Raw genomic sequence first — 11515 nt, 5'->3', positions numbered from 1 at the left:
GTAGGACCCTTTTCTTTTTATTCATTCATAAAAGAAGAACGAGATAATACATTTCTATCGTAAAATTCAAAAGGACACATGATAAAACAGCTGATTTTTGATAACTGCAAAGTTTTACTAGTGATAATACAATAGAAAACTCGTACTGCGTAGAATTCGGTGTATTAAATCATTCAAGCAATCTCCGCAGCATACTGAAATTCCTTTTATGTTCAAGATGGCGGGTGACGAGTCTGGAATAACGCTGGGTCAGCCTCATCTTTCCAAACAAGATTTAAATTCGCTGGTGAGTGTTTATCTTTTCAACAGTGATGATAAGGATAGTGATGGTTTGGTTCCCTAAAAGTCAACGGAAAAAATATGAATAATTCTGTTGTTGCGGGCACCGGGAAAGCGGCTGTTCTACCGGCACATGCTAACAGTAACTACCTAACGTTAGCTTGGTTGTCAGCGTGGGGCTTGTCCATATTCAGCCCCGCCTAATGAGTAAATGTAGTTTCCTCTTTCAAATACAGGAACATTAGCTTTCTAGACCTACAGGTCTATTTGTCGTTGTTTATGTGTCTGTGGAAGTATAACAGCTGTTCAGTACATCATCTTCCCTGACTGCACAGGAAATGTCGCAGCAGCACGTCTGAACCATTCATTTGTATGAACGACCTATAATCAACACTTAAACCTTTTTTTTTAATGATACGCTGTAATTCAACTATGTTTAGCAGTAAAATTAGTAGATATTATTGCTGTGGATGTTACTATTTATTGTACCATCTGCACCTGATGGTCACGTCAACAGAGTACGTAGGCTAAACTCGCAGCCTTTGCCTGGTCCCGTTTACTAATCCAGAATAGATGGCCCTTTCCAGGTTATAATACAGACGGTCCTCTGTCTGCTTCACAATGTCATGGCTCATAATACTCACAAAATTAATAATCTATTCCTTATTTCTCATGGCTACATCTCTCATTGTTATTTAGCCCACTCCAGATTAAGTACCATGCCTTAATTAATTCATTGACGTGTGTTTTCTCAACAGGATGTGTCCATCCTGACCCCTCTCTCCCAAGAGATCATCAGCAGACAGGCCACCATCAACATTGGTGAGTGAACCAGTCCCCTGTAGCAGCTAGTGTTGTCATGATACCAGAATTTCCTTGGCAAAAAAGGAAACACAAAGCAGTCTCCACTCTATGGTCATTTAAATCAAATCAAATGTAATTTGTCACATGTGCTGAATGCAACAGGTCTAGTAGACCTTACCATGAAATTCTTACTTACAAGCCCTTAACCAACAATGCAGTTTTAAGAAAATAGAGTTAAGAAAATATTTAAATAATAAATTAAAGTGTAAATAAAAAAAAAACAATAAAATAAAAATCACGAGGCTACTGGTACCAAGTCAATGTGCGGGGCTACAAGTTAGAGGTAATTTGTCCATGTAGGGGTAAAGTGACTATGCATAGATGATAAACAGCAAGTAGCAGCAGTGTAAAAACAAAGGGGGGGGGGGTGCCAATGCAAATACTCCGGGTGGCCATTTGATTAATTGTTCAGCAGTCTTATGGCTGGGGGGTAGAAGCTGTTAATGAGCCTTTTGGTCCTAGACTTGGTGCTCTGGCACTGCTTGCTGTGCGGTAGCAGAGAGAACAGTCTATGACTTGGGTGACTTTTTGACAATTTCTTGGGCCTTCCTCTGACACTGCCTAGTATAGAGGTCCTGGATGGTCGGAAGCTTGGTCCCAGTGATGTACTGGGCCATACGCACTGGTCGGATGCCAAGCAGTTGCCATACCAGGTGGTGACGCAACCGGTCAGGATGCTCTCGATGGTGTAGCTGTAGAACTTTTTGAGGATCTGGGGGACTCATGCCAAATATTTTCAGTCTCCTGAGGGGAAATAGGCATTGTCATGATACTTTTGTCAAATATTGTGTGCTATAGCTTGAGAAATAAATATGTGACAACAAGGCTGTTTTTACCGACTTTAGGATTGTTTTCCTCAAGAAATTAAGTCTGCTTCATGTTTTGTTTTTTCTTTGCTTCCTTACTTTCTAGTATTGCGATACTGGTATGGTGACAACACTAATAGCAGCAGTGGTGTTTTATTTTTTTCACCTTTTATTTAATCAGGTAGGCCAGCTGAGAACAAGTTCTCATTTACAACTGCGACCTGGCCAAGATAAAGCAAAGCAGTGCGACACAAACAGTTACACTGGAGTAATAGATGTGCAAGTAGAGATACTGGGGTGCAAAGGAGCAAAAAATATAAATAACAGTATGGGGATGAGGTAGTTGGGTGGGCTATTTACAGATGGGCTATGTACAGGTGCAATGATCAGTAAGCTGCTCTGACAGCTGATGCTTAAAGTTAGTGAGGGAGATATGTCTCCAGCTTCAGTGATTTTTGCAATTTGTTCCAGTCATTGGCAGCAGAGAACTGTAAGGAAAGGCGGCCAAAGGAGAAGTTGGCTTTGGGCGTGACCAGTGAAATATACCTGCTGGGGTGCGTGCTACGGGTGGGTGCTGCTATGGTGACCAGTGAGCTGAGATAAGGCAGGGCTTTACCTAGGAAGACTTAGATGACCTGGAGCCAGTGGGTTTGGCGACGAATATGAAGTGAGGGGCTTTGGTGACAAAACGGATGGCTCTGTGATAGACTACATCCAATTTGCTGAGTAGAGTGTTGGAGGCTATTTGGAAATGACATCGTCGAGGATCGGTAGGATAGTCAGTTTTACGAGGGTATGTTTGGCAGTATGAGTGAAGGATGCTTTGTTGCGAAATAGGAAGCCGATACTAGATTTAATTTTGGATTGGAGATGCTTAATGTGAGTCTGGAAAGCGAGTTTACAGTCTAACCAAACACCTAGATATTTGTACAGTGAGGGGAAAAAAGTATTTGATCCCCTGCTGATTTTGTATGTTTGCCCACTGACAAAGAAATGATCAGTCTATAATTTTAATGGTAGGTTTATTGGAACAGTGAGAGACAGAATAACAACAAAAACATCCAGAAAAACGCATGTCAAAAATGTTATAAATTGATTTGTATTTTAATGAGGGAAATAAGTATTTGACCCCCTCTCAATCAGAAAGATTTCTGGCTCTTCTGGCAATCAGAAAGATTTCTGACCCATTCTAAGTCCGAACCATCCAGAGTAGTGATGCTAGTCGGGCGGGCGGGTGCAGGCAGCGATCGGTTGAAGAGCATGCATTTAGTTTTACTTGCAGTTGGAGGCCACGGAAGGAGTGTTGTATGGCATTGAAGCTCGTCTGGAGGTTTGTTAACACAGTGTCCAAAGAAGGGCCAGAAGTATACAGAATGGTGTCGTCAGTGTAGAGGTGGATCGGAGAATCACCAGCAGCAAGAGCAACATCATTGATGTATACAGAGAAAAGAGTCGGCCCGAGAATTGAACCCTGTGGCACCCCCATAGAGACTACCAGAGGCCCGGACAACAGGCCCTCTGATTTGACACACTGAACTCTATCTAAGAAGTAGTTGGTGAACCAGGCGAGGCAGTCATTTGAGAAACCAAGGCTGTCGAGTCTGCCGATAAGAATGCGGTGATTGACCGAGTCGAAAGCCTTGGTCAGGTCGATGAATACGGCTGCACAATATCGTCTTTTATTGATGGAGGTTATGATATCGTTTAGGACCTTGAGCGTGGCTGAGGTGCACCCATGACCAGCTCAGAAACCAGATTGCATAGCGGAGAAGGCATGGCGGGATTCGAAATGATCTGTGATCTGTTTGTCAACTTGGCTTTTGAAGACTTTAGAAAGGCAGGATAGATATAGGTCTGTAACAGTTTGGGTCTAGAGTCTGGGGATGACCGCGGCAGCTTTCCAATCTTTAGGGATCTCAGACGATACGAAAGAGAGGTTGAGCAGGCTAGTAATAGGGGTTGCAACAATTGCAGCGGATCATTTCAGATTTTGCAGCTCTTTCAGAACATCAGCTATCTGGATTTGGGTGAAGGAGAAGTGGGGAGGCTTGGGCAAGTTGCTGTGGGGGGTGCAGAGCTGTTGGCCGGGGTAGGGGTAGCCAGGTGGAAAACATGGCCAGCTGTAGAAAAATGCTTATTGAAATTATCGTAGGTTTATTGGTGGTGACAGTGTTTCCTAGCCTCAGTGCAGTGGGCAGCTGGGAGGAGGTGCTCTTATTCTCAATGGACTTTAAAGTGTCCCAGAACCTTTTGGAGTTTGTGCTACAGGATGCACATTTCTGTTAGGAAAGCAAAAGCTAGCTTTTTCAAACTGCCTGTTTATATTGGTTCCTAACTTCCCTGAAAGTTGCATATCGCGGGGGCTATTCGATGCTAATGCCTTACGCCACAGGATGTTTTTGTCTAACAGGTGTCTTGTCTAACATGAGATCTGGGGACCTCAGCCATATATAGTCTGCCCCTTACCTGACCTCACAATTTTAGCCTGTGATTAAATGTGCAAATTTGACATAAGGGTTCAAAGGCTAATTATTGACAATGTTATGCTGTGAGTGTTGACCCCTAACACCCTTCTCTCCTGCCTGAGCACCTCCTGTAACACCCTCTGTTCTCTCCTGCCCTGTAGGCACCATTGGTCATGTGGCCCACGGAAAGTCAACGGTGGTCAAGGCCATCTCAGGTGTTCACACTGTCCGCTTCAAGAACGAGCTGGAGAGGAACATCACCATCAAGCTAGGTTACGCTAACGCCAAGGTAAGCTAACAACGCACTGTTTAGGTCCAATACATGAAGGTGGAGTACCCGTAACTGTTAGCAACACACGAGGGGGCGTGACATTGGTAGAAGGAGTGAATGGAAATGGTACAGTACCAAAAGCATAGATGACGTAGTTCCCCTTTACTGCTCTAGGTGTATAAGCTGGACGACCCCAGCTGTCCCAGGCCAGAGTGCTACAGGTCGTGTGGCTCCAGTACTCCTGATGAGTTCCCTACAGACATCCCTGGAACCAAGGGCAACTTCAAACTGGTCAGACATGTGTCCTTCGTGGACTGTCCCGGTCACGACATTCTGATGGCCACCATGCTGAACGGAGCGGCTGTCATGGACGCTGCCCTCCTGCTCATTGGTAAGACACACTTCTGCTGATCAATACTGATTGAACAATAATCACACTCCCCTATCACCTGATCAGCTCTTGGTAACTTAACCCACCTCCCTCTCTTCCAGCGGGTAACGAGTCATGTCCCCAGCCCCAGACCTCTGAGCACCTGGCTGCCATAGAGATCATGAAGCTCAAACACATCCTGATCCTCCAGAACAAGATCGATCTGGTCAAGGAGAGCCAGGCCAAAGAGCAGTACGAACAGATCCTAGCCTTCGTACAGGGTCAGTGGCTGGAATAGCTCGCTCTTGTAAAGCTTTGTTTGTGTTTGTCCGAGGGAAGTATGTCTGTCTGTGTTTAACCCCTCTGCCTTCTTAAAAGTGTGTAACCTCCTTCCTGTTGTGTGTGTTTGTCTGAGGGAAGTGTGTGTAACCTCTCTCCTGGGGTATGTAGGTACAGTGGCAGAGGGAGCACCTATCATTCCTATCTCAGCACAGTTGAAGTACAACATAGAGGTGGTGTGTGAATACATTGTCAAGAAGATCCCTGTCCCCATCAGAGACTTCACCTCAGAACCCAGACTCATCGGTAAGAACAGACACACGTGCTGTCTCTGTTATGCTTACAATAATGTGTTGTCTGTTTTGTTGATGTGGCGTGCGTTTACGTGTTTCAGTGATCCGGTCATTTGACGTCAACAAGCCGGGTTGTGAGGTAGATGACCTGAAAGGAGGCGTGGCTGGAGGTAGTATACTAAAAGGCGTGCTCAAGGTAGGACACCTGCTTCTTCCCTTTGCCTCAAAGCATCATGGGCAAGTGGTTCAATGGTGCAAAGTTCTTATGAAGCTCTCTGCTTTTCATTAACCTCTTTCATCCTCTTTTCTCTCTCCTGTCTCTTCCTCTTCGTTCTCTCTCCCTCCGTACTTCCCTCCCTCTTTTATATCTGTCTCTCCAGGTGGGACAGGAGTTGGAGGTACGTCCAGGCATTGTGTCTAAGGACCATGAGGGGAAGCTGATGTGTAAACCCATCTTTTCCAAGATCGTCTCTCTGTTCGCTGAACACAACGACCTGCAGTATGCGGCACCCGGAGGACTCATTGGTGTGTGTGTGTGTGTGTTGTGACGGTATGGTGGGTCAGGTGTGTGTTTCTAATATCAGTATAAACACTCAGGTGTGTGTTCTCTGTCCTATCCAGGTGTTGGCACTAAGATTGACCCGACCCTGTGCAGAGCTGACCGTATGGTTGGTCAGGTGCTGGGAGCGGTCGGCGCGCTACCAGAGATCTTCACAGAGCTGGAAATCTCCTACTTCCTGTTGAGGAGGCTTCTGGGAGTCCGCACTGAAGGAGACAAGAAGGCTGCCAAGGTCAGCACTGCACCCTGGGCTTGGTGATTTTTTTATATTTTATACAGATTTTTGTATTAAATTTAGAGGAGGAAGCATCTTTAGATTACTGAGACGCAGTGTGAGGCGGCAGGCAGTGAGTCTTTTTGTTTTTACTCAAGCGGTCTTTTTTTCTGTCTTTGTGTTTGTTGTTTCTCCCCTCAGGTCCAGAAGCTGTCTAAGAACGAGGTGTTGATGGTGAACATCGGCAGTCTGTCTACGGGCGGCAGAGTGAGTGCAGTGAAGGCTGATTTGGCTAAGATCGTCCTGACCAACCCCGTCTGCACCGAGGTCGGAGAGAAGATTGCGCTCAGTCGTCGTGTGGAGAAACATTGGCGGTAAGATAGGGAAGGGGGGTTTGATTTCACTGGATTTTGTGTGTTTGGCTGTTTATTACATTTACATTTAAGTCATTTAGCAGACGCTCTTATCCAGAGCGACTTACAAATTGGTGGATTCACCTTATGATATCCAGTGGAACAACCACTTTACAATAGTGCATCTAAATCTTTTAAGGGGGGGGTTAGAAGGATTACTTTATCCTATCCTAGGTATTCCTTAAAGAGGTGGGGTTTCAGGTGTCTCCGGAAGGTGGTGATTGACTCCGCTGTCCTGGCGTCGTGAGGGAGCTTGTTCCACCATTGGGGTGCCAGAGCAGCGAACAGTTTTGACTGGGCTGAGCGGGAACTGTGCTTCCTCAGAGGTAGGGAGGCGAGCAGGCCAGAGGTGGATGAACGCAGTGCCCTTGTTTGGGTGTAGGGCCTGATCAGAGCCTGAAGGTACGGAGGTGCCGTTCTCTTCACAGCTCCGTAGGCAAGCACCATGGTCTTGTAGCGGATGCTAGCTTCAACAGGAAGCCAGTGGAGAGAGCGGAGGAGCGGGGTGACGTGAGAGAACTTGGGAAGGTTGAACACCAGACGGGCTGCGGCGTTCTGGATGAGTTGTAGGGGTTTAATGGCACAGGCAGGGAGCCCAGCCAACAGCGAGTTGCAGTAATCCAGACGGGAGATGACAAGTGCCTGGATTAGGACCTGCGCCGCTTCCTGTGTGAGGCAGGGTCGTACTCTGCGAATGTTGTAGAGCATGAACCTACAGGATCGGGTCACCGCCTTGATGTTAGTAGAGAACGACAGGGTGTTGTCCAGGGTCACTCCAAGGTTCTTAGCACTCTGGGAGGAGGACACAATGGAGTTGTCAACCGTGATGGCGAGATCATGGAATGGGCAGTCCTTCCCCGGGAGGAAGAGCAGCTCCGTCTTGCCGAGGTTCAGCTTGAGGTGGTGATCCGTCATCCACACTGATATGTCTGCCAGACATGCAGAGATGCGATTCGCCACCTGGTTATCAGAAGGGGGAAAGGAGAAGATTAATTGTGTGTCGTCTGCATAGCAATGGTAGGAGAGACCATGTGAGGATATGACAGAGCCAATTGACTTGGTGTATAGCGAGAATAGGAGAGGGCCTAGAACAGAGCCCTGGGGGACACCAGTGGTGAGAGCACGTGGTGCGGAGACAGATTCTCGCCACGCCACCTGGTAGGAGCGACCTGTCAGGTAGGACGCAATCCAAGCGTGGGCCGCGCCGGAGATGCCCAACTCTGAGAGGGTGGAGAGGAGGATCTGATGGTTCACCGTATCAAAGGCAGCAGATAGGTCTAGGAGGATGAGAGCAGAGGAGAGAGAGTTAGCTTTAGCAGTGCGGAGAGCCTCCGTGACACAGAGAAGAGCAGTCTCAGTTGAATGACCAGTCTTGAAACCTGACTGATTTGGATCGAGAAGGTCATTCTGAGAGAGATAGCAGGAGAGCTGGCCAAGGACGGCACGTTCAAGAATTTTGGAGAGAAAAGAAAGAAGGGATACTGGTCTAGTTGTTGACATCGGAGGGATCGAGTGTAGGTTTTTTCAGAAGGGGTGCAACTCTCGCTCTCTTGAAGACGGGAGGGACGTAGCCAACGGTCAAGGATGAGTTGATGAGCGAGGTGAGGTAAGGGAGAAGGTCTCCGGAAATGGTCTGGAGAAGAGAGGAGGGGATAGGGTCAAGCGGACAGGTTGTTGGGCGGCCGGCCGTCACAAGACGCGAGATTTCATCTGGAGAGGGAGGGGAGAAAGAGGTCAAAGCACAGGGTAGGGCAGTGTAAGCAGGACCAGCGGTGTCGTTTGACTTAGCAAACGAGGCTCGGATGTCGTCGACCTTCTTTTCAAAATGGTTGACGAAGTCATCCGCAGAGAGGGAGGAGGGGGGAGGGGGAGGAGGATTCAGGAGAAGGTGGCAAAGAGCTTCCTAGGGTTAGAGGCAGATGCTTGGAATTTAGAGTGGTAGAAAGTGGCTTTAGCAGCAGAGACAGAAGAGGAAAATGTAGAGAGGAGGGAGTGAAAGGATGCCAGGTCCGCAGGGAGGCGAGTTTTCCTCCATTTCCGCTCGGCTGCCCAGAGCCCTGTTCTGTGAGCTCGCAATGAGTCGTCGAGCCACGGAGCAGGAGGGGAGGACCGAGCCGGCCTGGAGGATAGGGGACATAGAGAATCAAAGGATGCAGAAAGGGAGGAGAGGAGGGTTGAGGAGGCAGAATCAGGGGATAGGTTGGAGAAGGTTTGAGCAGAGGGAAGAGATGATAGGATGGAAGAGGAGAGAGTAGCGGGAGAGAGAGAGCGAAGGTTGGGACGGCGCAATACCATCCGAGTAGGGGCAGAGTGAGAAGTGTTGGATGAGAGCGAGAGGGAAAAGTATACAAGGTAGTGGTCGGCGACTTGGAGGGGAGTTGCAATGAGATTAGTGGACGAACAGCATCTAGTAAAGATGAGGTCAAGCGTATTGCCTGCCTTGTGAGTAGGGGGGGGAAGGTTAGAGGGTGAGGTCAAAAGAGGAGAGGAGTGGAAAGGAGGCAGAGAGGAATGAGTCAAAGGTAGACGTGGGGAGGTTAAAGTCACCCAGAACTGTGATAGGTGAGCCATCCTCAGGAAAGGAACTTATCAAGACGTGAAGCTCATTGATGAACTCTCCAAGGGAACCTGGAGGGCGATAAATGATAAGGATGTTAAGCTTGAAAGGGCTGGTAACTGTGACAGCATGGAATTCAAATGAGGAGATAGACAGATGGGTAAGGGGAGAAAGAGAGAATGTCCACTTGGGAGAGATGAGGATTCCAGTGCCACCACCCCGCTGGCCAGATGCTCTCGGGGTATGCGAGAACACGTGGGCAGACGAGAACAGAGCAGTAGGAGTGTTATCTGGGGTAATCCATGTTTCCGTCAGTGACAAGAAGTTGAGATGCTGGAGGGTAGCATAGGCTGAGATTAACTCTGCCTTGTTGGCTGCAGACCGGCAGTTCCAGAGGCTGCCGGAGACCTGGAACTCCACGTGGGTCGTGCTCGCTGGGACCACCAGGTTAGAGTGGCAGCGGCCACGCGGTGTGAAGCGTTCGTGTGGCCTGTGCAGAGGGGAGAGAACAGGGATAGACAGACACATAGTTGACAGGCTACAGAAGAGGCTACGCTAATGCAAAGGAGATTGGAATGACAAGTGGACTACACTTCTCGAATGTTCAGAAAGTTAAGCTTACGTTGCAAAAATGTTATTGACTAAAATGACGAAGATGATACAGTACTGCTGGCTGGTGAAGTAGGCTAGCTAGCAGTGGCTGCGTTGTTGACTTTGTTTGAACGTGTAGCTGGCTAGGTAACCTCGATAGTTTCAGTACTACACCTTATCATGATACAAAAGCAACTATGGTGTCGCGGGGGACGAAAAATAGCTGGCTAGCTAACCTCGATAATTACTCTAAACTACACAGTTATCAAACTATGACAAAGACAACTAACACTGCACTAGTCAAATCGTTCCGTTGTAGTGTATTAGTTTCTACAGTGCTGCTAGTCAGTAAAGGTTGGCTAGCTAGCAGTGGGTTTGATGAAGACTAGGTGTGTTGACTAAGTCTGGACAACGGCGGCGCGGCTGGCTAGCTAACCTCGATAAATTACTCTAAACTACACAATTATCTTAGATACAAATACAGCAAAGACAGCTATGTAGCTAGCTAGCACTACACTAATCAAGTCGTTCCGTTGTAATGTAATAGTTTCTACAGTGCTGCTAGTCGGTAGAAGTTGGCTAGTTGGCTAGCTAGCAGTGTTGACTAAGTTAGGAGGACGAAAACAGCTGGCTGGCTAGCTAACCTCGATAATTACTCTAAACTCTAAACTACACAATTATCTTTGATACAAAGACGGCTATGTAGCTAGCTAAGAAAAAATTGCTCAGATCAAACAAATCAAACCGTTGTAATGAAATGTAATATTACCTGTGAAGCGAAGTGCGACTACCCCCTCCAAACCCGTGTCTCATTGGTTCTCTTCCCTCTCTGCAGTCTGATTGGCTGGGGCCAGATCAGGAGGGGGGTGACCATCACCCCCACGGTGGACGACGACTGAGGAACCAGACAGGAAGTGTGTCTTCATGGCAACACCCTCTCAACCAGACGACATGCCCAACATACTCTTTTTCATACACCAACACCTGTTCAAGTTGAAAAAGAGAATACCTGCCCCAGGAGGGGGAAGGGAGGAGGCTGCATCGCAATAGTCTAAACTGGCTTCATCACTTTGTCTTCTCTCATCTGCACTTATAAAGACCTGGGACAGGGGAAAGCAGATTACTTGTATTAGAAATCTACTGCTTACCTGTCTTGTTTTCAGATCAGTGCAGACGAAGGAGAATAGACGAGGAGAGGAAGCCACAGTAGAGTATTGAGATACGTCCAGGGAGGGGTAAGGGAAGGTAGCTGGTCAGGGGTTTTAAGATGAGTCTCCCAAAGCAGGACTGTGACTGACTGAACAGGGGGCAACACTCACAATGCTACAGATGGCAATGTAATGGATAGAGCTGAGATGACACGAGTCCCTATTCATTCCACCTGATGGAAAATCCTGTCTTGTTATATTTCTATCTGGCTGTACAGTAAGCGTTGCTCCCTCCGGAATAAGCCCTGCCACAGACGGGAGAGGAACAGAGGGTTGATAGTGCTGTGTGTGTTCTGCTGTCAACTGCTTTCAGTGGAATCTAATAAAATGCACATTTGGAACAAAA

At 47.5% G+C, this 11515-nt stretch overlaps 1 protein-coding gene across 1 annotated transcript; it reads left to right on the top strand.

The window, feature by feature from the left end:
* Nucleotides 1-11515, top strand: LOC106590489 (eukaryotic translation initiation factor 2 subunit 3). Its single transcript, XM_014181576.3, has 11 exons — nucleotides 1-286; nucleotides 1038-1101; nucleotides 4576-4703; nucleotides 4860-5076; nucleotides 5178-5336; nucleotides 5506-5640; nucleotides 5729-5823; nucleotides 6008-6152; nucleotides 6249-6418; nucleotides 6602-6774; nucleotides 10797-11515. The coding sequence occupies exons 1-11, from the start codon at nucleotides 209-211 to the stop codon at nucleotides 10858-10860; spliced, it is 1428 nt and encodes a 475-aa protein (XP_014037051.1). The 5' UTR covers nucleotides 1-208; the 3' UTR covers nucleotides 10861-11515.

This window comes from Salmo salar, chromosome 29 (assembly GCF_965601325.2).
Source record: "Salmo salar chromosome 29, fSalSal1, whole genome shotgun sequence".
Taxonomy (NCBI): domain Eukaryota; kingdom Metazoa; phylum Chordata; class Actinopteri; order Salmoniformes; family Salmonidae; genus Salmo; species Salmo salar.
This window is presented reverse-complemented; position numbering and strand designations above follow the sequence as displayed.